We start from the raw sequence: 27,644 nt of genomic DNA, 5'->3' as shown, positions 1-27,644 counted from the left end.
CGTGATTGAGCCATGCGAACGAGATAATCTTGAAAATTAAGAAGTTAAACGGGGCAAAGCCCGCGGGTTACAGCTAGTCCACCATAAAGTTACCATAAATTAGTTCTAATTTCATGGTGAGGTAGCCTCTGGATCACTAAATTTAAGCTAAATGGTTCAAGTTACCTGGCTTCGGCAAGTGATCCTGCTTCGGCATTACACTACTATAGTTTCGGGCTTGAAAATAAGTCCATCTTCAGGTTAACAAAAACGTCAATAGGTCATGTAACCAATTTGGTTAGATTCGTCGTTACACTTAAAACACATACACGAACACGAAAAACCCAAAAACCGAATATAATACTGTAAAAACTGGCCAGTGTAATTAATCTTGGGGGACATGTGTGGCGACACCGGAAGATAAATTATAATTATATAATAAATTATTTATTATAAATTTACGGTGGTAAATTTTAGAGATTATAAGATAAATTGACCAGTTCACTGCTTAACACGTTCGAGGCGGCATGGGAGCGATAGCTCCCATTAGCCCAGTCAATAAAGGTTTTGTGTCGGAACAAATTAGAGACAAGCAAAACTTTATACCACTGGATAGTAATTTTTAAGATGTACATTTTACCATGGGTCCCCTAAAATCCCCCCGGTGCTTTCCCCCCCACCACCCTCAAAGTCAGGAATTGCAAGGTTTTACTAAAACACTCATATATCCTATATGGCTGATCCGATTACAATAATCTTAAATTCGTTCCTTAATAAATTGTCTAGAATAAAATTCCTTTACACTTTTGCGATAAATCCAATACTTTCTTCAAAATTAAATTATAAATAATGAAATTGAGCAAAAGTTTACGCTGATATTTTAGTTTTTCTGCCGTAGTTTTTTTGTTCGAAGGAAAATCAAAAAACACTTCCTCTAAAGGTTGTAGAGCATGTTTTTCTGAACACGTTTATATATATAAGTATAGGATTCCGATATATCCATGGGCGACAACTAGATGGGAGTCCGAGCCTCGGTGGCACTGCCGCCACCGCGCCGTGCCGCCTGATAGCCGCTATTGAAGTGATCGACCCACAGTAAGGTACGGATGACGTGATTAGGCAGTATAAACTATATATTAACAAGTTTTAACTAATATTGTTAGGGATTACATTAGTTTTAGTGTTGAATAAATATTAATTACTTAATTATATTATATTCATACAGGGTGTCCCGGAACTCTCTACCAATATTTTACGGCATTGTTCCTGAGTAATAGAACTGTTTAAATATCATATTTAAATTGTCCGGAAGTCTTTAGTTACTCACACAGCCACCATTTAGTTTTTTACCTTTTAATTTTTTTTTTAGTTTCAATTTTGCATCTTTAACCACTTTGTATAAAAAAATTAATGAGTCTGTGAGTAACTAAGGACTTACGGTCAATTTAAACATTATATTAAGATATGTTTCTTACATAGGAAAAGTGCCCTAAAATATTGGTAGAGAGCTCCGGGACATCCTGTATATTAATAGGCAAGCATGTTTCTTGAAAACATTTTTTCTCAGGTTGTGCGCATCGCTGGGAAAATCTACGTATGCTGTTAGGAATATATTTTCCTGGAGATGTGCAGAATCCCTTTATAAATTAGAATAAGCACAAAAATGAATTTTAAATTTAAAAACAATTAAAATGGGCCTTATGGGTTGCCCGAAATAACAACAAAATATAAACAGAAAAACAAAACCCCATTCTAAAATTGTAACGCTGCGTTTTTTATCTTCATTGGCACTGCCAGCATCGAATCATTTCGCATTATTTTTGTTCCCCTGAAAGATTTATTTTTAAATTGGACATCTCGATCTCGATATATTACTTGAAGCCCTTCTCAGTTGCTCTTCATGCTTAAATCGTTAGATGATCTGGATATCCATCAAACACAAATGTCCCATTTCCTCCGTATTTCAATATAACATGGTTACATTAATTATTTATAATGTCTTCATAGGTAGAATATGGCCGGGCCATTAAATGGATCGAGAATCAACAACGTGTGACCATTCAATTGTATATGTATTGTCATCAATTCTGCAATCAAAGACTTAGTTCCTTTTTTTATGAAAACATCATCAAAAGAAGCTCTAATAGTCATTAAGTATAAGTGGCCAGTTACATACGTAAAGTATTAACTTATATTGAAAGTAGCTGTTATTTCTAGGCTATTTGAATTAAATGTGACTTCTCGAGACCTAATTTTTACCTTTTGTCTGTTTCGCCTGTGTTTTTAACTTGTCTCTCCTTTGTAGGTGATGTTCACCAAAGTTGTTTTCATGTATTTTCTCCAAAGCTGTTATATCTAAGTCGTATGCTTGATATCAGTTGACAGTTCAGAGAAATATCTAGATGCCAACGATATTAGCTCTCCTGATAGATTGTGAGCTTCAAGTCCACTTACTTATACTTATACGGTCTTATTTTAGCTTCTCTTCTTCTTGGCTCTTTTGTCCCCACATGCTGTTCAGAAAAAGCCAACAAGGTCTCATGGAACTCCTGTGAAACTACGTGGACTTTGAAACAGTATGGGATTCCATGTACCCGCTTTTGGAATGTGCTACATATCTGTTATGCCTCGCCCATGTGTAAATCCTCCAAAGGACATCATTGGACTACCAACCTTCGTTCTATGTACATTGTACATATCCGTCCATGTATCAGACCAACAGCTTTTTTTGTCGCCTCACAGTACAGTTAAGAACCCTTTCTTTGTAACCGCCGAACCTAAATGACAAGTCCATAAATGGGAGAACAGCCAATAGCTCACTGAGCCACTAAGCCTTGTGCCTGAAACCTGGCAAGGTATGATTGTTTGAACAATATTTTTTATTAATTAGCTCAAATATTTATTTTTATTGATTTACAAAGAGATAAGCCATACGCCCACTGACATTTGTAACCAATTAAAACTAATGCAATGGGTAAATTACTGGAAGTTATGTTAACAAATATCAAGAAATAATATGTTTAACACGACAGCTAATGTAATCTCTAACAATCTATTTATTAATATTAGTTAAAAACTCGTTAATATATAGTTTACTAGCTGTAACCCGCGGGCTTTGCCCCGTTTAACTTCTTAATTTTCAAGATGATCTCGTTCGCATGGCTCAATCACGTCCTGGTTTAAGTTTGTTCGCTACGCTTACTCACCTTCAGGTTAGCTCGTTCGCTACGCTCACTTGCCTTCAGGTTAGCTCGTTCGCTACGCTAACTCGCCTCCAGGTTGAAGTTCGTTCGCTACGCTCACTCACCTTTTGGTTGCAAATTAGCTGTTGACATAAATGTAAAAGAAATAATAGTGCTGCACCCTGTTGGTAATCCTTGTAATAAAAGGTTGCATGCATGACTCATCTTTTGCCGGCTACACCACGCACGCTACCGTACCAGTATTATAATTGGCCAATTTTGTTTAATGTTTAATGTTTTCGTGTTCGTGTCTTGTGTGTTATAACGACTCTCCACAGTTATGAAGAGGTTATGTGTTTTTAACTCTGGTACCTGCTTGAAAATGAACCTTTAGGTTCGAAACCTGGGTCGCTGACCTAAATTCCAAGATCACAGACAGTACTACAGGTATTTAACCTTTTATTAGTAAATTACGTGATCCAGAGGCTAAACATGTTCAAATCCTTGTAACTTTAATGCTATTGAACATCATAGAACAGTACCAACTTGTTTAATTGAAACAGCTGTTAAGATTCATTAATTCAATTTCTCATAAGGTTAACATGGGAAACTCCAGAGCCACTGGGGCGGAGCCGATTGGACGGATCACGAAATTGATGGTGTATAAACCTATTCCATGAAATTCTACACGTATGTACCAAGTTTCGTGGCAAGCGGTTCAGCGGTGTCTGAGTTTATCACTGCCAAACAAATATATATATATATATTATATATACAAACATCCTCTTTTATACTTATAGATACTGCATAAACACGTCATTCGTACCTTACTGTGGGTCGATCACTTCAATCGCGGCTATCAGGCGGCACGGCGCGGTGGCGGCAGCGCCACCGAGGCTCGGACTCCCATCTAGTTGGGCCGTTCCCCTGCCCATGGATATATCGGAATCCTATACTTATATATATAAACGTGTTCGGAAAAACATGCTCTACAACCTTTAGAGGAAGTGTTTTTCGATTTTACTCCGAACAAAAAAACTACGGCAGAAAAACTAAAATATCAGCTTAAACATTTGCTCAATTTCATTATTTATAATTTAATTTTGAAGAAAGTATTGGATTTATCGCAAAAGTGTAAAGGAACTTTATTCTAGACAATTTATTAAGGAATACAACGAATTTAAGATTATTGTAATCCGATCAGCCATATAGGATATATGAGCGTTTTAGTAAAACCTTGCAATTCCTGACTTTGAGGGGGGTGGGGGGGAAAGCACCGGGGGGATTTTAGGGGACTTTTGGTAAAATGTATATCTTAATGTGTACTATCCAGTGGTATATAGTTTTGCTTGTCACTAATTTGTTCCGACATTGGTTGTTTTTGTGTCTTTATTGACTGGGCTACATACGTAACCCTAATGCCATCCTGGTGGGTGCGATCGCTCCCAAGCTGCTATGCAGTACGAAATTATTATTTTTTTAAGCCAGGATTGGAGCTAGAAACTTGAAACCTCGCACATCACTGATCAATAGTATACTGTATTTTGTTGTGGTGTAGGTTGGTAGTAAATTTCTTCGTAAAATCCCCGTCTGGCAATCTCAAAAATTTACTTTTTGTTCCGTCTTTTTCCCTCCATTTGACAATACAATTCCAATGGGACCGGCTACGTTCCAAGCAGTGCTGCTATCTGTGGGTGTTTAGCAAACTATGTCAACTCTCGTTGTAAAGCAGGACATCCTCGCACGTTATTTGCTATTCGTCAGACCGAAATTGGAAAGCCAATCACACGCGGCAATCGGGTTTGTTCGACGCCTAGGGCTGCGCCGCACTGGGGATACACCCGCCATTTGACGTGCCGCCGCGAACAAGTTAAAGGAACATTTTACTCACTGCTCCGATCTAATAAGAGAAATCAGTTTATCCCAAATTTTGTTTAAAATCTATAAATGATTTTAAATTTAATGTTACTATAGTTATATACTGACTACTGACTTGCTATATTATACTGTATCAGGTCAGGAAAATATCTTTCTAACAGTTTGCGTATATTTTCTCTGTGATGCACGTGAGCTGAGAAAAAAGGTTGTAAAGAAACATGCTTGCCTATTAATATATAGATTTAGTGCTGGTAACAATTTCAAGATTAACAAAGTCCTTTCTTCTCAATGACAATCATTGGTTAAAATCCATTAAAGAGAAAACAAAATACACCCGCCGCAGCAAACCTGCAGACTAAGCGAATTTCCATTAACCTGATTGGATTTACACTAAAATGCCTCCATAAAAATAGCACATTTATTTCCTATTTAAATAGAATGAGTTTAACGAGTTCTTAGGTTTGCTGCAACAGGGAGGGTAAAAAAGATTTTTTTTATAAAATAATAATAGTTTAGTAAGAAATAAAAGTATTTTCCAAAATCAATCAAAATATGTTCATAAACAAGCAAACTACAACAGTTGACTTATTCTCCATAAGAATAACATGGGAATTTTAAAATTACAATTTTTTTGAATTTTCTCCGTAACAATTAGGCGCATAATAACGCTTCAATATACTAAATTATTTGTTTTTTTAAGCTCTACAAAATGGTTCAAAAAGAAATTGTGAAATTTTGTGTTTTTAGGGTCAAAAATGGGAAAAACCTATTTTTACCCCATAAAACCCCGTTCCCATAGTCCGATCATGCTGGTTCGCGAACTCATTCAAGTTAATCCCGCCTTACACCTTCAAACCAAATTTTATCAAAATCGGACAAAAATTACTCAAGTTATCGTGCGGATGGACACATATATATATATCTCTATATATAGATATATAAAAATTTGAACGAATGGTGTTTTTGGCCTCTGGGGACATCAAAATGAAAAAGTAAATCGGTCCCGGGCTTAGGTCTTACCATGAGACCTACGGTAATAGCTACTTCCCTATAGGGAAATTCGCTAAAAGTTAATAGTTTTTAGTCAAAACTGAGAGATTGTATGATAAATTGACCAGTTCACTGCTTAAAGGAACGTTTTACTCACTGCTCCGATCTAATAAGAGAAATCAGTTTATCCCAAATTTTGTTTAAAATCTATAAACGATTTTAAATTTAATGTTACTATAGTTATATACTGACTACTGACTTGCTATATTATACTGTATCAGGTTACTAATTTCAACAAATACTTACACCTATTTGACGCTATTAAAATGTAGAAACTTGTGACATGATGAATAAAGTTTTGATTGATTAATTTAATCAAATCAAATAGTTAACAGTCAAAATTGAAAATCCAAAATACTTTAATATTACTAATATTAATGTTATGTATAACAATTAATGATATCCCATTTTGAAATAAACTCTAGGAGGCTGTAACAGGTTAAATTAATCAATACTTAGTTTAAGTTTACGATCATATTTATTTTACTGTTTAATTTGATTGATACATATTTATATACAAAAGACACACGACAAATAACAAGAAGTTTTATTCAAGGCAAGGTTCTTGGCTTTCCACTTCTACAGCAGTAAGTATTCCAGCAGCATAGATACAACTTAAATCTGTTGAAAATTGTTTTTTTGTTTTTACTACACACACTGTGTATGCTGATAACCAAACATACTTTTAACTAAATTTGCATTTATTTAAATTTGGATTAGAAGATTTTTTTAATAAGCATATTAGTTCTATAACGATTAGAGTCAAACAAGAGTTAAAAATAAAACTATAAAAAGATATGAGTGAATGTTTTGCACATTACACTTAAATGTAATCTAAACCCCAACAGCTCCTAAGTATTTTATTATTTTCCAGAGTGCCATTATTCCTCTGATGTTGCTCTGTACATCAACTTGTCTGAGGGAAAGAGGTAGCAGTCATATTGACTATGATAGGGTATCTTTAGAATCAAGTGATCATTTTCGATGGTATAAGCTTTGTCAATGTAATGAATCTTGGTTCCTCCTTTCAACTCCATCTTGACAGAGTACTTGGTGTCTGGCTTCAAGGTAATGTTTCTCCCATCAACAGCTAGAGGAATCTCAAACTTCACTCCATACTTGACTTGCTCACTGAAGTTATCCAAGGTTATTGGAGGTTCACGCTCAACCTTGTTGGTCCACTCAGTTATTGTTGTTGAACAGCTCACTTCATATGTCCAACCTACAGGGTTACCTGGTGTATGATCAAGTGATTCACACTCGAGTGGTGACAACTCAATTGCATGTCTTTTGGTAGTCAGGTTGAAGTTGAGATCTAAATTCGCGAAACTTGACACACGTGGCATTTTAACTTTTAGTTGACCATAGACAGACTTTGTTGTCTTCAGTTTCCTTGGTTTAGTCTCATTTGAAAACTGACTAAGAGTTGGAGGGGTTTCCTTATTAAAATGACAATGACACAAACTGTCGACTTCTTCTGTGTCTAAAACTCCTGAATAAATCACTTTCAATTTGTCTTCCGCATTCAGTGAGTAAGGTCTTAACTGTTGAGTCAACCCTGAGAGTTGTTGGCGGATCAGCTGTCTATCTTCAGAGTCAGCTGGGGAAAAACATTGCCTCATTAAAATGTGATGGTTACAAATTCTAAAAAAAACAAACAATGAGGCCCTTGATATTTTTATCTCCTTAATGATTGTAATAAATGTAATACAATTATTAAGAGTCCCAAATACCCACTTTCAACAGGCAATAATACCGTTTGTATTGTTGAGCCATTATACATCATAAATGTATGATTGTTTTTGTTTTGTTATAAGCTACATTTTAGCTCTTAACTTGTTTTTTATATTAAATGAATATTTTTCCAGTTATTCACAATGAAAACAGACTATTTCACTTGCCAATATGTAAAAACTTTATACAACAAAAGTTGCTCAAAATACGTCAGTTTATTTATTCCCGTTCTTCTTTTGAATGAGAAATTTTTCAAGAGGGGCCCCTCCCCCACGCACAGGGTCGATTGTGAAATAGGGGACAAAGAACCTAAATCCTAATATTTATGAAAATCAGTGCTGTATGGGATAATACACAGGAAAATGGTCATTGACTTGACTATACTACTATTACTATTCAATAACAAAAGTATTATTTTATGGATGAACCTCAAACAAAAGGATGCAATAAAAGGGAAATATTTCTTTATACCAAGAGTTAAGTCTTTGCTTTGACAATAACTCCCATAGCAATTTTTTGAAGGTGAATAAACCCTCCATGAACATAATTGTACCTACTCCTTTACAATACCAGATCATGATAAATTATATGCACTTTAACACTTTTACTGAAACCCCGGTCTGAGAGGCCCACTAATTACTTGAGGGATTCCATTCCCCCAATACCTTCCCCCCTTTTCCTCCCTTACCTGTTGATATATTGTTTGTTAATTTTGCGCCCCGACCTTGACAGGTTGTCTGTTCATAACTTGACCATCTCAGAACCCCAGCGTTAGTGTATTTTAAAGTGGGGTCTCACAGGCCCAGGGTTTTGGTTTGTGTGTTTCTAAGCTTGGTCCATTATTTTTAACTGAAGTCATACAGACCGGGGGTTTCGGTTAGCGCCAGCCTGGGTATGGTTTTGTTATTAGTGTTAAATACATCCTGTTAAAAGATAAGTAATAACTATCATCATTATCACTACTTTTAAGATAACCCCTAACCCGAATATTGTAAGCTAAATGCAAGATGAGTGTACAATGGAGTGAAATGATCTGTGTAGTTTTGATACTGCAGGGTTCCCACAAAAACATCTTAAGTGAATTTCCTGACTTTCCCTGGCAGTTTTCTGTTAATTTCCCTGACCACAGTATATTTTAGGTATTGTCAGTTACTCAGTTTTCTTAATATTTGGATAAAATTTAAGTATTTATCGCTTAAAAACATGTTTTTTTATTTAATACAGCCTCAACTATCCCGTACACCTTTTAGCGAATTTCCCACATAGGGAATAAGCTATTACTGCAGGTCTCATGGTAAGACCTAGACCCGGAAATGATTTGCTTTTTGTTTTAGCGAATTTGTTCATTTCACACTGAGCTACCAAGATTTCAATAATAAACACTCCTTATTACATTCCCTGTAGCCAGCAAACCAACGTAGCTTATTAATTAAAATTAATGTTATTTGAATAGGAAATAAATCTGATAAATTTTAAGGGAATATTGTTATAGAAATCCAGCCAGGTAAACTAAATGGAAATTTGCTTTGACTGCAGGATTGCTGCAGCAGGGGCATTTATTAATACAATACTAAATGAGAAATCAAATTCTAAATACTTACAGCTCAAAATAAAACCCAAAAATTGGTAATAAAAATTACATACACCATAGATTTTTCAGAACTTTTGTTATCTTCTCAGCATTATCTCATTTAAATATAACTTATCATCCACAAAATTATGTGATCTTTATCAGTTTTCAGTAAATTTCCGTGATTAAAATTTTACCATGCTTTACGGCCTTTTGTAAAAACTTTCCCTGACCTTCCCTGTTCCCATACCTGTTTACCTGACTATCCTGGTCCGTCAGAACCCTGTACTGAGATCAGCTGTTCCTTGAGTAAGGACTATTGAAAGCCCAATAACAACAAACGGTTGGGTAAATTTTGAACCATCAAAAAGCTACTGACTTTTCTCAGGATTGAACCAGCGACCTACTGATTGTCAGGTGAGCACTCTAACTACTCAGACCTTTCATGTAATAGTATGACAGCATAGTTTGTATCATTGAGATGGGAAGAGCTTGACACAGACTCTGGATGGTCACACAACTATCATGAGAAGATGATGGCTCTGTCAGCTACCTCCAACATAGATTTGTCTTGTCATTTTCTAGGCTTTGTTGGTTGCCGTTTAATAATCTAAGTTATAATACACTCCTGGCAGTCTAGTACCCAGTTGTATTAATAGTCAAAGGTACCAGTTTACAATCTTGTGACAAATTCATATCCACCATCAATCTTAATTACCCTCTAGACATTTTAGAAGTAATTAATTATCAGAGAATTATGTGTATTTACTGCTGGCAACAATTTCAAGCTTAGTAAGCAAGCACTACGTCAGCAATAAGATTAACAAAGTCTTTTTCTTCTCAGTGACAATCATCGGTTGAAATCCAAAAAAAGTTGGTAGTTTTTAGTCAAACCTGAAAGATTATATGATAAATTGACCAGTTCACTGCTTAAAGGGAAATTTTACTCACTGCTCCATCTAATAAGAGAAATCAGTTTATACAATTTTTTTTATCTATAAATAAATTCATATTTAATGTTACTATAGTTGTATAGGCCTACTGACTACTGACTTACTATATTATACTGTATATACATTCCATTCCTATGTAAAATTTGTAGCCAGATTTTTGATCAAAATCGTCATAGTTGAGATGTGAGCCACCTACAGATTGTGCTGATCTAAATTACTAAATTCTGTCAAATACACAAACCTTTTTGACAAGTCAAACTTAGGGAATGACTTATGTTGAGTTATAGCAACTGTTATGACCTATCAATTTGGTCAGCAACAACAATTAAGGTATAAAATAGAATTTTAGACACTAACGCATTCTGTGACTGGCTCATACAACTACGTTATTTTTTTATAAAAAATTGGTTACAGCGGGTCCATATAGATGGGAAGTCTACTTCAGTATAAGGTTACTAGTTTCAACAAATACTTACACCTATTTGACGCTATTAAAATATAGAAACTTGTGACATGATATATGTCTTGATTGATTAATGAAATCAAATAGTTATCAGTCAAAATTGAAAATCCAAAATACTGTAATATTACTAATATTAATGTAATGTAATGTACAACAATCAATGATATCCCATTTTGAAATAAACTCTTGGAGGTTGTAACAGGTTAAATTAATCAATTCTTAGTTGAAGTTTTTGATCATATTTATTTTACTGTGTAATTTGATTGATACATATTTATATACAAAAGACACACGACAAATAACAACTTTAAGACAAGGTTCTTGGATTTCCACTTCTACAGCAGCAGGTTTTCCAGCAGCATAGATACAACTTAAATCTGTTGAAAATTGCATTTTTGTTCTTTACTACACACACACTGAATGCTGATAACCAAACATATTTTTAACTAAATTTACATTTATTTTCATTTGGATAAGAAGAATTTTACAAAAAGCATATTAGTTTCACAACAATCAGAGTCAAACAAGAATAAAAAATAAAAAAAACTATAATAAGATATGAGTGATCTGCACATACACTTAAATGGAATTTAAAACCCAACAGCTCCTAATTAATTTTCCAGAGTGCCATTATTCTTCTGTTGTTGCTCTGTACATCAACTTGTCTGAGGGAAAGTAGTAATAGCAGCGTCTGCATTGAATAAGAAAGTATATCTCTAGAGCCAAGTGATCATTTTCGATAGTATGCGCTTGGTCATTACGACAACACTTGGTGTATCCATTCACCTCCATCTTGACAGAGTACTTGGTGTCTGGCTTCAAGGTTACGTTTCTCCCATCAACAGCTAGAGGAATATCAAACTTCACTCCATACCTGACATGCTTACTGAAGTTATCCAAGGTTATTGGAGGTTCACGCACATCCTTGTTGGTCCACTCAGTTATTGTTGCTGAACAGCTCACTTCATATGTCCAACCTACTGGGTCTCCTGGTGTATAATCAAGTGATTCACACTGCAGTGGTAACAACTCAATCGCATGTCTTTTGGTAGTAAGGTCAAAGTTGTAAACTGATTGATATTCATTGTAACAATCTTTTGGCATATTAATTTGTAGTTGATCCAGAATACACTTTGTTTTCTTCATTGTCCTTTTTTTAGTCTCATTTGAAAACTGACTAAGAGTTGGAGGGGTTTCCTTTTTATACTGATAATGTATTATACTGTTGACTTCTTCTGTGCCCAAAACACCTGAATAAATCACTTCAAATGACTCTTCTCCACTCAGAGAGTAAGGTCTTAAATGTTGAGTCAACCCAAAGAGTTGTTGGCGGACCAGCTGTCCATCTTCAGAGTCAGCTGTTGAAAAACATTGCCTCATTAAAATGTGATGGTTACAAATTCTATACAAAAAAAAAAAAAAAATCTCCTTCATGATCTTGAGAAATTAAATACAATTATTAAGAGTCCCAAATACCCAATTTCAACAATCAATGATTCTGTTTGTCCTATACTAGAATATGAGCAAAGTCTGTTTGCCTGTAACATATATCTCGAAATCCAGCAGAAGGATTTTGACTACATTTTGGAATTTAGGGACTTGTAGCCTTAAAAACATGATTGACGACAGCCAATACAGTAGACCCCTCTCAACCGACCCTAATGGGACCGGAGCTAGGTCGGATAGCTCAAAAGGTCGGTTAAAACGGGCAATCCCTAAAATCATAACACAATGAAGGAATGAAGTGCTATTCATTTGGAATGATAAAATCATTACAGTATTTTGAAGTCATACTTGTAATATTTATAAAAATAAACTACTCTTATCTCGTATTGATAGAAAAGTCACAAAACACGGTTAAGTCAAATAGGCCTACTTTAAGTGGAATATACTATAATACTAGGAAAGAGTCAATACAAATTTTTATTTTAATAACTTTAGTAGTGTAATGTATATTAACTGATGCTTTCCAAATCCATCGTAATACAGTACAGAACCTTTTGTCGAAATTAAAGATACAACATCCCATTTTGTTACAAGACAGGATGTTTATTTATAGCCTCTCACTGAAGGCTCGAGGCACAAAAACTATCTTGACCTTGGAGTTGTTAACCCCCCTTCCCCGCCTTCCCTACAAGTTGCGTTGTTTGTTTACTCCAGCGATAAGATAATCAGTTCTCAAAATCGTAACACACTTTATGATGTTATAAATTTGCCACACAGATAACAAATCAGATCAGATGTGCTCGCGCTATGAATAATGATGACAAACTGACAATAGGCTATGCCATATTTTTTGTGATAAATACAAAATAACTTATTCTTAGTCATCTCCTGTGGAAATAAGCGTATGGTTCAGTTCACATAGCCCAGCGTGGGAGCGGAAATGCCGAGATTCCTAGAAAACGGCGGTTAAGCCGAACTGCTCTCAAAACAAGGTCGGTTAAAACAAACTGTATTATTTTACGATCGAAGGCGGATAATCCGATTATCGGTTAATACGAGGTCGGTTAAGAGGGGGTCTACTGTACCTCAGGAAAATTTGTATTTCACTACACAACTCATTTAAAAATTTAAAATTTAATATTGGCCTTACGGGTTGCCAAGTAACTACGTTAGTTGAAAAAATACCCCTGCCACAGGAAACTTGCACACTAAGCGAATTTCCATCTACCTTGCTGCAATTTCCACTAAATTATTCCATTAAAAGTTTATCAGTTCTATTTCCTATTTAAATATAATTAATTTAAATGAGTGAGGTTTGCTGCAACAGGGGAAAAAATTGGGTTTTTTTTATTGAAATATTGATAGCTTCTATGAAGTAAACAACATTTCAAAATGTCATTAAAATATGTCCATAGACAGGCAAGCTACAACAGTTTATTTATTCCCCATAAGAATAACATGGTAATTTTAAATTTACACTTTTTTGAAATTTTTCCGTAACCGTTAGGCATACAACAATGCTTCAATATACAAAATTATTTGTTTTTTTATGCTCGACAAAATGGTTTGGAAAAAAAATTGCATTTTAGGTTTTTATGGTGAAAAATAGGAAAAACCCACTTTTACTCCATAAAAACCCCCGTTCTCAAAGTCCGATCATGATGGTTCGAATAAATGTAGGTATACATGTAAATGTAGGTATATATTTTGTTTCCCTTATTACCAGAAATTACTTGAGGTAATCCATTTATATATATTAAAAATAAAAGTGGGCCCAAAATTGAGCCTTGGGACACCCCATGGTGAATTAGTTTCATCTCTGATTTTTGTATAACTAAATTATTTTGATTATTGTAAACTAGCTCAACATATTGTTTTCTGTTTGTTAAGTAGGTAACTTTTTAGCCAGGATAACAAAGGTTCTTTAATTTTTAGTTTTGCCAATTTATTAATAAGTAAAGAATGCGAGACACTGTCAAAAGCCTTAGTTACATCCAAGAAAACTCCTACAACCTTTTCTCCCTCATCAATTGAATTTATTACAGATTCTATGAACTCAACCGCCGCAGTTACAGCAGACCGCCCTTTTCTGAAACCATGCTGCTCTTTGTCAATTATATTATTTTTTCCCAAAAAAGTTATTAATCTATTATACATTGCTTTTTCATAAATCTTAGAGATTACTGGTAGCAGCAACAATGGTCTATAATTTGACATAGTTGATTCCTTTCTTGAAAAGAGGCTTAATTTTGGAAATTTTGAGTTTATCTGGAAAAATGTCATTAATGAAAGAGGAGTTTATTAAATGTACTAAAGGTTTTATTAAATATTTCTTTCTTAGATTCTTCTTTCTTAAATATTTCTAGTTTTTGTAGCACTTGTTTACATGAATCGTGCTAACGGACACGTGTATATGAATTTGAACGGAAGGTGTTTTTGGCCTCTGGGGACCTCAAAACGAGGTCCTACCATGAGATCTACAGTAAAAGTTTATTCCCTATATGGGAAATTCGCTAACAAGTAAAAAGCAAACAAAAGAAATGTAACATGTGTTTATAACAACCAATTAAACAAGTGATAAAATATCAGTTGCAACAATTGAGCAAAGATTACTCGATATAAGGGAAAGTAGAGCAAGTCAGTGTTGATGAAGAGCGTTTCGTGTTGGTGCCGTTTCACAACTCAATGCACTTGCACAACTCAATGTTTCACTCTTATTATTCAAGGATAAACTTTACAATTAATTTTTATGCACTCATTTTATATATTTTACATAATTTCGACAGCTGTATTTAGTTGAATTAGTTATTATGTTATTGAATATCATTGTTTTTGTTTTGACAATAATTCCCACAAGTTTTTGAAAGTGAACATAATTCCATGTATGAACATAATTGTACCTACTACTCCACAATAACAGATCATGATAAATTATATGCAGCTTAAATACATCCTGTGAAAAGGTAAGTAATAACTATCATTATCATCCCACTTTTAAGATAAATACCCCCGCCGCAGCAAACATGCCGACTAAGTGAATTTCCATTTTGTAATGTCATGGATTACTCTTTGTAAATTTTATTTATCAGCTGACTTTAAAATAAGTGTGTTTACTATTTTTGTTTTGTATTGTTTTTATGATGCTGAGCTAAATACAATAATTTTTTAATGTTCCTGAGTTTTTATATTTTATTAGTGATTTTACATTGTGGCACGCCACGAAAAAGGCAAAGTGACAATTTTGAATCTATAGACAATACAGAAAGTAGCTGCAATGCTGTACAAAGATTTAATTTCAACAACTTTAATCATGACGAGGAAGAATGGGAGTACTACTTCTAAAGATTTGAGATTGAGCTGTCATTACACAACATCACGTCCAAAGAGTTGTGCAAAAACTTATTGCTGTCAAAAATTGGAGCAAAACCTTTTAAAATGCTAGCAGACCATTTTAGACCTGAACTAGTTAACACCCAAACATATGAGGAGATTACACAGGTCCTGTTTTCTTACTACAGCGAAGCATATTGTACACTTGGTGAGCGAGTTGCATTTGGAAGGCAATACAGGCAGGAAGATGAGACAGTAAGCCAATATGTGACGGCACTAAGAGCACTTGCAGGTCGATGTCAATTTGGGATATCACTAGACGAACGTCTGCGTGACCAACTTCTATTAGGAATCAATGACAAGGACTGGCAGAAAGAACTCCTTAGACAGCACACTGACGTTAAATGCACGTTAAAAGAAGTCAGCACTTGTTCTTGAGAGAGCTGACAAAACTCAGAAAAGTATAGCAACGACCCGTGCTCATGAGCACATATTACATGTAAAACAGAGACAGCCTTCAGATGGAAAACAACAAACTTTTGATGGTTATAGACGACAAAACCAGTCTGTAATGAGGTTAGTCAGAGGACTACATTGTTTCCGATGTGGTGGAAATCAACACAAACCTGAAGAAAGATGCCCGGCTGATGGAAAAACATGTCATTTATGTAAAGGAAATAACCACATTTCTAAAGTCTGCTTTAAGTTTGGTAAAGCGAAAATTGAATACCGTCGCCACACGAGCAATGTGAGATCAGGAAATAAGAGCTATAAACAGTGGAAACAAGGTAATGTTAAATGTAATGATCAATGGCATTGCAGTGGATATGTTATATGATCCTGGTGCAGCCGAATCGGTTATTTGCAAAGAAGTTTGGCAACAAATTGGATCACCAACCCTTGAGAGCACTTTAAACTTGGTAGCCTACACCGGAGTACATATAGAAACGTTGGGTAAGGCCATTGTTAATGTTAAAGCGTTTGGTCGAAGACTATCACTGCCAATCATAGTAGTTGATTACGATGATGTTCCACTTTTTGGTCTAAGCTGGGTTCTGTCTTTCGATTTAGCTCTACCACCAGGTGCTCGGGTGTGCACAGTAACAACTTAGTCAAAGGGACAAAAAGACACAACGGCTGTTAAAAAGCTGCTAGGTAAATATCCAGAGATTTTCTCAGATAAACTAGGAATCTTTGCAGGGGAAAAAGCTGTAATTACTTTGGCTCCTGAGGCTATCCCAAAGGCTTTTAAACCACAATCCATACCTTATGCTTTACGTCCTGCTGTAAAAGAAGAAATAGATAGGCTTATGCAAGAGGGTGTACTTGAAAAAATTGATCTGGCAGTGAAGAATATTTCTTGGGCCTCTCCCATTGTTGTAGCGATAAAACCCAATGGGATAGTCAGAATCTGTGGGGACTTCAAATGTACTATAAACCCATTCATTAGTTCTGTGCAACATCCCCTTCCACGTTTTGAAGATATCATGATGAAATTACAAGATGGAAATGAGTTCACTGTACTGGACCTGAAGGACGCATATCTACAATTAGAGGTGGCTGAGTCTTCTAGAGATTTTTTGGTTATAGCTACTCCATTCGGCTACTTAAGATACACTCGTTTACCCTTTGGGGTTAAATCCGCTCCAGGATTGTTTCAAAGTAAGATTGAACAGGTTTTGACTGGTTTAGATGGCGTTGCTGTATATTTAGACGATTGCATAATTACAGGTCGTAACTGGGTAGAGAGCATTTACAAAATCTTGATCGAGTCATGCAACGTTTCCAGACACTTGGAATTCACATCCAAGAATCTAAATGCAAGTTTTTGAAAAGTTCTGTTACGTACTTGGGGCATGTGATCGACTCGACTGGCATTCATCCAACTGATAAACATCTGAAAGCAATAAAACGTATGCCAGCTCCATCAGATGTTCGGGATTTAAGAGCTTTTTTGGGAGCAAATAATTATTATACCAAAGGTTTATCCCGAAATTGCAATGCATAGCTTCACCCCTCCATCGCCTGTTGAAAAAGGGTGAGACATGGAATTGGACTACTGCTGACAATGACATCTACGAGCAGCTTAAAGGAATTTTGACATCCTCGGATACCCTAGTACATTTTGATCCGAATTTAACCATCATTGTTGACTCTGATGCGACAAAGGTTTAGGCGCGGTCCTAAGTAATTAGTTTCCAGATGGATCCATTCGTCCAGTTTGTTTTGCATCACGCGTGTTACAGCCAGCGGAGAGGAAATATTCAGTAATAGACAAAGAGGCTCTGGATATCATTTTTGCTGTTAGCAAGTTTTACAACTATATCTATGCTCGACATTTTGTTCTTCGAACAGATCATAAGCCTCTTATACATATCCTGGGAGAAAACTCAGAGCTTCCCAGAATAACCAGTGACAGATTAACAAGGTGGGCAGTGATACTGGGTGCTTTTGACTATGAAATAAAACACAATGAAGGTAGAAACCATGCTCCAGCCGATGTTCTTTCAAGAATACCTGTCAAGGCTAAAGAAATCCAAGCTAGAAATGAAGAGTTTGGAAACCAAGTCCTCCAACTACGTCTTGAAGATCTCCATATATCTGCCAAATTTTTGCGAGAGCGAACTGCAGCTGATCTTGAAATCCAGAACATATTAAAGCGAATGAAAAATGGATGGCCTGAGAAGAAAAATTTGACAACTGAGGAACACCCCTACTATGACAAGAGAGAGGAATTACACTTTGAAGAAGGACTGATGCTCTGGAAAGGTCGAATTGTCATCCCCAGAAAATTACGTCACGTGGTTCTAAAAATATTACATGAAGGACATCCAGGAATTGTAAGTATGCGTTCATATGCTAGGTTCCATGTATGGTGGCCCAGAATGGACTCTGAAATTGAACAATTCGTCCACAGTTGCAGAGATTGTCAAAATCGTAAAAACAAAGAACCAGAACTTCCGTTGTTTTCTTGGACCGTGCCACAAAACCCATGGTCTCGAATACACATAGACTATGCTGGACCTTATGATGGACACTATTGGTTGGTTGTTGTGGATGCTACCACAAAGTGGCTGGAGGTTTGTCCGACAGCAAAAATGACAACGGATAAAACTATTGCAATATTAGAAGATATATTTTCAAGACTGGGTTTACCAAAGATGATTGTAAGCGACAACGGTCCTCAGTTCACAGCCTCGACATTCAAACAGTTTTGCTCACATAACAACATTTGACACATAACTACAGCTCCGTACCACCCAAGATCAAACAGATTAGCTGAAAGATATGTTCAGACATTCAAAAGACGTTTTGGAGCATCAAAAGAAGATGGACTCACTCCATCCAAGCGACTTCAAACTTTCCTTTTTAAATACCGAACCACACCACACCAAACTACTGGCAAAACACCAGCTGAAATGTTGTATGGTAGACAACTGAGGTGCAAACTCAGTACTCTTAAACCAGATATGATGGCAAACATCGATGAAGCTTTGGTAAGACAGAAAAAGAACCACGACTTACATGCAAAATGGAGTGAGTTTCAACCAGGCGATCCAGTGTGAGTAAAACAACAAAACAATCCGTGTGAAGAAGGAGTAATTTTGAGAAGGACTGGTCCCGTGTCATATATTGTAATTCAAGAAGGAAGGAAATACCGGCGGCACGCCGATCAACTGAGAAGCAGACATAACTAAGAAACAGACGTATTTTTTGAAAAGAAGAGCATGTGATTTTTTTTTAAGGGGGAAGATGTGTAATGTCTTGGATTACTCTTTGTAAATTTTATTTATCAGCTGACTTTAAAATAAGTGTGTTTACTATTTTTGTTTTGTATTATTTTTATGATGCTGAGCTAAATACAATGGTTTTTTAATGTTCCTGAGTTTTTATATTTTATTAGTGATTTTACACATTTGAACAACATTCCATGTATATTAATTTCCATGATATTAATTTCACGCTCAGTAAGCTAGCTACATCAGTCTTAAGATCAACAAAGTCCTTTTCTTTTCAACAAAAATTATCTTAAGTTATTTTTTGTGATGTGTGATGCTGGTAAAAGGCCTCAAGAAAATAAAAATTTATAAATATTGGTGATATTTGAATTCAGTATAACCCGAATACTACCAGTTCTTGTTGAAGACAATCATCTGTCAAAATCCATTAAAAAAATAGAAAAAAAGTTGGTAGATTTAGTAAAAGCTGAAAGATTATATGATAAACAGACCAGTTCAATGATTAAAGGGACGTTTTACTTGCTGCTCCATCTAAGAAGAGAAATCCGTTCATCCCAAATTTTGTTTAAAATCTAGAAATAAATTCATAATTAATGTTACTACTGTATCAGGTTATTCATTCCAAATACAGTAGAACCTCACTAATTTGAACCTCGGTAATTCGAAAACCTCTATAATTATAAATGTTTGCCTGTTCCCCTCAGAAAACCTCTAAAATTCAAAAAATAATATACCGATAATTCAAAGTGATTTTTACGCTTAATGTCGCCTCTACAATTCGAATTTGCACATACTTGAGCCTCTCTACAATTTTAAATTTGGTGCTATAATTCAAATTGTTACCTCCAAAACCTCTACAATTCGAACTGCATTACGGTAAGCCTCTGTAATTTGAATTTAGAAAAAAAATATGCATGTTCAAACATGAACTGACGCTCTTATTGATGCTCCCACGATAAGTTCATTAGTCTCCGTTCTCTCAAACTCTCTACACTTAAAACTAGCACTCAATAACTCGAATTTGATTTATTCTGACCTCTATAATTCAAACTCTCTATATTTCAAACTTCCTATAACTCAAAATATATTGGCTTTCCTCTGAAATTCAAATTAGCGAGGTTCTACTGTACTTTACATCTACTTGACGCTATTTAAATGTAAAAACTTGTAGGCTAACATGATAAAGTTTTTTATTGATTAATTGATTGATTTAATCAAATAATTATCAGTCAAAATCGAAAACCCAACATGTACCGTACTAATATTACTACTGTACTAAAATTAATGTAATGTACCAAAATTTAAGATATCCTATTTTGAAATCAACTTGCGAGGCTGTTACAGGTTAAATTAATCAAGTCTTAAGGGAAGTTTTAGATATTTATTTTACTGTGTAGTTTGATAGTTACATAGGTACATATAATTGATATATATTGATAGGTACATATAATTATATACACATGACACATGACAAATAAAAAGGTTTTATAATTCACTTTAAGAAAAGGTTCTTGATTTTCCACTACTACACTACTACAGCAGCAGCATTCCAGCAACATATAAAAAAAACTAAAATTCTGTTGAAAATTGCATGTTTGTCCTTTACTACACATACTGTATTCTGATAACCAAACGTACTTCAATTAAATTTACATTTTTTATTTAAATTTGTATGGGAAGAATTTTTAAAACAGCACATAAGTTCCATAATGATCAGAGTATGAAAATAAAAATATGAGAAATGAAAATACAAGAAAACTATAAATAGATATGCATTTGCTGCACTTCAATGGAATTTAAAACCCAACAGTTGTTTCTAGAGTGTCATTATTCCTCTGTTGTTGCTCTGTACCTCAACTTGTCTGAGAGAAAGTCGTAACATACATGATGCTTGCTTATTGTTAGAATCATGTGATCACTTTCGATGGTGGTTTCTTCAGGACTTGCGTATCTTAACTTATGGCCTCCATTCACCTCCATCTTGACAGAGTACTTCGTGTCTGGCTTCAAGGTTATGTTTCTCCCATCAACAGCTAGAGGAATCTCAAACTTCACCCCATACTTGACATGCTTACTGAAGTTATCCAAGGTTATTGGAGGTTCTTGCTCAAGCTTGTTTGTCCACTCAGTTATTGTTGCTGAACAGCTCACTTCGTATGTCCAACCTACAGGGTCCCCTGGTGTATGATCAAGTGATTCACACTGTAGTGGTAACAGCTCAATAGTATGTCTTTGGGTAGTCAGGTCAAAAAAGTAAACTTGTTCGTGTGCTTCAAGAATATTCCCATCCCACATCATCATGTCTAGTTGACCAAGAACAGACTTTATTTTGTTCACTTTCCTTCGTTTAGTCTCATTTGTAAACTCGCCAAGAGTTGGAGGGGTTTTCTTTTTATTCCGATAACGACTTATACTCAGAACTTCTTCTGTGTTTAAAACACCTGAAGAAATTACTTCCAATTTGTCTTCAGGAGTCAGTGAGTCAGGTCTTAACTGTTGAATCAACCCTGAGAGTTGTTGGCGGACCAGCTGTCCATCTTCAGAGTCAGCTAGGAAAAAACATAACCTTATTTAATATTATACTGACTATAATATTGTGGTATAATTACCTCGTCAAGTAATCCAAATGTTTTGATGTTAGGTTAAAAACCTACATGTTTCACCGTTAATATGGCATCGTCAGGGTACAAACACATAAAAGACATTACTGTCACACGCACACAATAAATAAATAATAACACGAAACGAACATTTGGAGAGGCCTATCACACGATGCGGACGGTCCCGGTGCAGGTAGTAGACTGTAGCATCAGACTCCTTGCTCATTGTTGTCCGCGTTATCAGCAGGACAAAGGTCAGGTGGACGGTTACTTTGGTTTATTGAAACATTGAAGATACTTTTAATACTTTTCATTGAAATGTCGACCATACAACGTAGGTATTTTAAGCCAAGTAAGAATGGAGATGAGTGTAGGATGAGCGGCGATCTTGTAGTCTTGTTAGTGACTAAGGATGACATATTCCTTAGGCACAGCTGTTAATTAATACCCCATACAGCCTATGGCAACTAAGGGACTTTTCCTCTTTTATAAATATAGATGGGTACAAATGATGAAAAAAATAGGTCCTTGAGATTTTTATCTCCTTCATGATCGTGTGAAAGTTAATACAATTTAACTGAGTCCCAAACATCAACTTTCAACAAGTGATAACTTTGTTTGTATTGAGTCTGCACATATCATAACAAGTTTATTATTCTTATAATCTATATGTTTGTAACGGGTCAAATTTTAAAGGGGGGTAGTATTCTCACGACCATCACAAATAGCCTAAATTTGGTACACACAAAGACAGCACCAAAAGCTGGACGTGGTGGTGTCATGTGCAGGGGATGACCTAGGTTCTCAACCCCGACACTAGGAGTGATACGTGAGAACCGCTTGAGAAGCACCCCGAGCAGTCAGTTGTCCTTATTTCAGTTGGCTTGTTTTCAAATGAGACTAAACAAAGGAAACTGAACAAAACAAAGTCTGTTCTTGGTCAACTAGACATGATGATGTTGGATGGGACAAGTTTTAAGAACTTGAACAAGTTTACATTTTTGACCTGACTACCCAATAATTTTTTTTTTTAAATATACAACCGACTTCAAACGCTCTAAAAAGAATGAAATAATTTCAATAAAGTAAACTTTTGTATTAGGCAAGCTCACGTATTTTAAGTCGGCGCAGCTCCATGATAATTTTTGATACAAAATTGAAAGAGGGTGTCCATATTGCAGGTGACTATCTATAGCTAAAGGTGTTAATCTGCATGTCTTTTTCATAGTTATGCGTTAAGTGTTATTTTATTAACGTAATCAGAGATCGGCATTATAGTGGTATTAACGAGTATCTTTAAAAAGAATATAACTCATTTAAATGTTTCTAACTTGGAAAAGTAACGTTTTAATACTAAATTAGCTCCTTTTCCCTATCATAATATCAAACTAAATTATTTTCCTATTCATATAGAACATTTGTGTGTGTTATTTTCATAATGCATTTATTCTGAAGTAAACATAAAATACAAGAAAATATTTCGTTTAGTATATAAACAAAACAGTTCAGTATATTTTTTATATATTTATGTTATCCAGCTACAATTTATTGATTTTCAAAATACACACACAATATTTAATTTCAATCATATTTGCAGTTTGAGCCGCGCCGACTTGAAATACGTAAGCTTGCCTAATACAAAAGTTTACTTTATTGAAATTATTTCATTCTTTTTAGAGCGTTTGAAGTCGGTTGTATATTTTTACAAAAATAAATTATTTCATGATTTTTAGTGACTGTATAATTTTCTATATATTAATTACTTGAGAATTTTTGATAAGCAAAACTGTTTGAAACAATCAAAAGTTCCACGGAACAATCATTATTTTAAAACTGCTTGAGTCACCTGTTCAGGTTACATAATCAATGGGTATAGAAATAAACATCTTTAGATATTCCTTAAGAAAGAAAGAGTTGTCCATTACATTAGGCCTAATGAAAAACTAATTGTCTTTTCTAGATACATTGAAATGTCAGACATCATCGTTTCCTGCAATCGGTGTACTTCTACATTATAAAAAGTAATACAGTAACGTCTCAAGCCTTTTGGAACAATATGAAAGTTATTCCTCAGCTACCAGAACTAAAAAATCTCTCAAAAGTGGAAAATTGGTCGTTAACACCATACTACCTTTCGTACCTTTGGAAAATATTATATGAAAGATTGGTTCAGCTATAAGTGGTGTAAGTCATGTAGGGGGTTTTGTTTGCTCAAGATATAGCCTAGTCGAAATTGCAAATCATCTTCCTCTAGGACTTTCCGAAGCAGGCATAATAGTATTGATATGTTATAGTAACTGGGTAGAGAATATAATTAAACATTCCACATCTGCAAATGAAATATGTATATGAAAGATTGGTTCAGCTAAAAGTGGTGCAAGCCATGTAGGTGGTTTTGTTTGATCAAGATATAGCCTAGTCGAAATTGCAAATCATCTTCCTCTATGACTTTCCGAAGCAGGTGTAATAGTATTGATATGATATAGTAACTGGGTAGAGAATATCAATAAACATTCCACATCTGCAAATGCATGTTTAGTAATTAAAATATTTAACACTTTTGAGACAATTGACGATTATGCACTGTCACACTTCTTAGGTCATGTAAGTGATAATTGCATTTGAATTATATTTAGACCTGTTTTACGAATGTTTTGGTTTTCACAATACACCTTAATTACTTGTCAATATCATACAGCTATTCACTGAAACATATATGTTTTTGTAAGTCAGAATATTCAATACGTTAAAATACATTTTTTATAGTAACCAAAACAAAATGCATTTTTCTCAATGTAATTCAGGCTCCATGGCAAGAAATAGTTTATTGATCAATATGAAGCATCTGTTTCATGAATAATTGTCTGTAGCTTCATTTAAATGGTTTCAACTAACAGCTGTAGGAATGTTATTATTATTTATTGCCTTCTCTGCACAAATGTAAACAATCTGCACAAATGTAAACAATCTGCATAAATGTAAACAAAATAAATGTTGAATATTTAAGGTTTTCAGAATTTTTCACCGAAACAAATATTATACTTAAACATAATATATAAGGTACCAAATAGAAACTCACCTGGTTATTTTGGTGGTGGAACCACTCTGATCGGTAAAAGAATCACAGAGAAATTGGTGAACATACATAGAAAAAAAAAAACATCGCCACAAACAAATTGAGAACCTCCTCCTTTTAAGACCTACGGTAATAGCTACTTCCCTATAGGGAAATTCGCTAAAAGTATGTTCAACAAGCCAGTTGTATAGCCTATCTTTAAAAACCAACCCAGGCAACGCTCTTGACTCAGAGTGCAATACATTAAATAACTTTAAGCTCATGATTGAATGGTTACTGGTACATTTACTTAGTCTATGGGACGGAATTTCAAGTAGAGAGTTAGATCTAGTGTAATGAGGATGGAAATCTTTTTTAACAGCCAAGTCTCCTAATTTTAATTTAACATCAAGTAAACACACATATATGTACAGGTTAATGACAGTCAATATTCTAGTTTTGATAAACAAAGGTCTACAATGGGCTTTGAGAGCTGATTTGGTTACTATTCTAAGTGCCTTTTTCTGAAGTAACAAAACATCACTTATATTACTACAGTTACCCCAGAGAATCAGACCATAGCTTAACACTAACTAAAAAAATGCAAAATAGGCTACTCGGATATATATCTCAACAGTTTTTAACCTATTAACTAAATAAATAACTCTGACAGTTTTGAACATACTAAATCAATGTGAGCTGACCAAGAAAGGCTGCTGTCAATCAACACACCCAGGACTTTTATGGGCCTAACCTCTTTACAAATTACACCTGAGCCCAAATCTTTGTTTTTTGTATGGCAAACTAGGTGTTGTGTCTTATCTACATTAAGAAGGAGATTGTTGGTCACTAAACCAATCCCCAGCTTGTTTCATTGTTTGTTCTACAGATAACTTTAATCTGTTGAGATCATGGTGAACAGTTAGGAACGTTGTATCATCTGCAAACATTGTGGTTTGAGAACCCTCAATACTAAGTGGCAAATCATTGACAGAAATCAAAAAGAGTAGGGGACCAAGGACCGAGACTTGGGGAACCCTAGTTTTTAGAACAACCACGGATGCCACAGTGTTCTAATTTACTCATTGAGAAACCATGATCGACACAATCAAAAGCCTTGCTCAAATCACACACAGTCACCTGAGCAAGACTCCTTCCCTCAAAAGCTTCCAAAATCCCAAAAACAAAGCAATCAATGGCATCCGTAGTTGACCTTCCACTGAGAAAACCAAACTGGCAGAAAAAAAGGCTTACTCCCCCTAAATCTATCAAAGTGTTTACAAACCTGGTGCTTTACAATCCGTTCGATAAATTTACCTAAAATAGGCACTAATGACACTGGGCAATAATTTTTGACACTATTTTTGCAGCCCTTTTTGTGAATAGGAACCATTTGTGCTATTTTCAGCACTTCTGGGAAAACTCCCTCCGTTATCGTTATGTTTATGATATTTGGATTTAAATATCAGTGGTTTTTGATGATTTAATTATGCATGATAACTCTTGATGGAACGTTAACGTTAGGACACTCAAAGCCAAACTATCAGTTAGGGAGAAAAGGTTAACAGTAGCTTTGTGTTCTAAAATATTAACAGGATGCTCAGCTTACCGGGAAACCAAAAGAACCGGGAATTGTATGTGAATTTTGTTGACCGGGAAAAATTTGATAAATTGTAGGTAAATGTCGTTTGGAACCAGAAATTTTGAATAACCGCCGATACCCTAAAGCGATATAATCATCACAATATGATCATGATGCCTCCATGATCCAGGAGTTTATACAAGAGAAATTGATATTATCACTGTACAGTCATAATAGTAAATTTGTTTCTAATTATCTGATACAATTTTAATGCTTATACGGCTAGTCTGAACAACTTAGTATTCTAAACAAGGTATTTAATTTTCTCAAGACAATAATTTATTAAGACCTTGAGAATTTTAACTAGTGGTTTAAGTCACTTATTTCATAATTAAATCCTTCCTACGTTGTACATTAATAGAAGGAAGAATGTTCTTTTCTATTTTTTTTAATTATTACCGGCATAGGTTATCATGCAACCTAACTTATATTTTAAAAAATTGTATTTTATCTTAACTATTCACAGTAGTAGTGGGCCTGAGTGCAAACCAAACAGAAGTTTTTCAACCATTGTTTTCTGTATGTACTGTAATTCAAAATAGTAAAATCCAATGTAAGATTTAGAAGATATAAAAATAAATGGACTTTTTGATGAATTGATTACACAAAGCTACACGGATCATCTTCCTCCATTCTCACCTTGCACTCATATTTGGCTTAGGTGTGCATAAATAACACTAAGCTTTAAGATCTAAATCTTTACCTCTGTGTTTGCCCCATTTAATCGCTGCTCTCCACAATTCTATTTCTGGAACCACAAGTTCGTCCTGTTCCAAAATCTTGAGGAAACCGTCAGAATTCATCGACAAAAACTCTGGGCTTGCTAACACTTGATCCGTCTCAAATCTCAAAATCTATTAAAGAAAAAAATAGTGCATTAGTTGCAACAAAATCTAAATCAATAGTATTAATTTTTTTCGCATCCAAGTTAGTTGTCACATTGTGATTGATTAATTTATTTGTTACGTTTATAAATATTCTTCCACCACCTCTTCTATGTTACAACTACTCCCAATATAATG

At 34.9% G+C, this 27,644-nt stretch overlaps 1 protein-coding gene across 4 annotated transcripts in view; it reads right to left on the bottom strand.

Annotated features, from left to right (window-relative positions):
• Positions 1-6,590: 6,590 nt before the first annotated feature.
• The window catches only part of LOC129001505 (BTB/POZ domain-containing protein 9-like), a 30,546-nt gene continuing 9,492 nt past the window's right edge, over positions 6,591-27,644 (bottom strand). For 2 of the 4 annotated variants that reach the window (XM_054428823.1, XM_054428820.1), the window contains exons 4-5: positions 27,326-27,476; positions 11,127-12,167 (exon numbers count right to left, since the gene is read on the bottom strand). In XM_054428823.1, coding sequence (XP_054284798.1) covers positions 11,440-12,167; positions 27,326-27,476 — 879 coding nt within the window. In that variant the 3' untranslated portion in view covers positions 11,127-11,439. Of the gene's footprint in view, positions 7,690-11,126; positions 12,168-21,116; positions 21,875-27,325; positions 27,477-27,644 lie in introns of those variants that run through there. The other 2 variants (XM_054428822.1, XM_054428821.1) reach the window with 2 other exon arrangements.

This window comes from Macrosteles quadrilineatus, unplaced genomic scaffold (genome assembly GCF_028750875.1).
Source record: "Macrosteles quadrilineatus isolate MER2022 unplaced genomic scaffold, UCM_ALF_1.0 Scaffold_8__2_contigs__length_117827958, whole genome shotgun sequence".
Taxonomy (NCBI): domain Eukaryota; kingdom Metazoa; phylum Arthropoda; class Insecta; order Hemiptera; family Cicadellidae; genus Macrosteles; species Macrosteles quadrilineatus.
The sequence above is the reverse complement of the archived record's forward strand: the minus strand, read 5'-3'. Positions and strand labels throughout refer to the sequence as shown.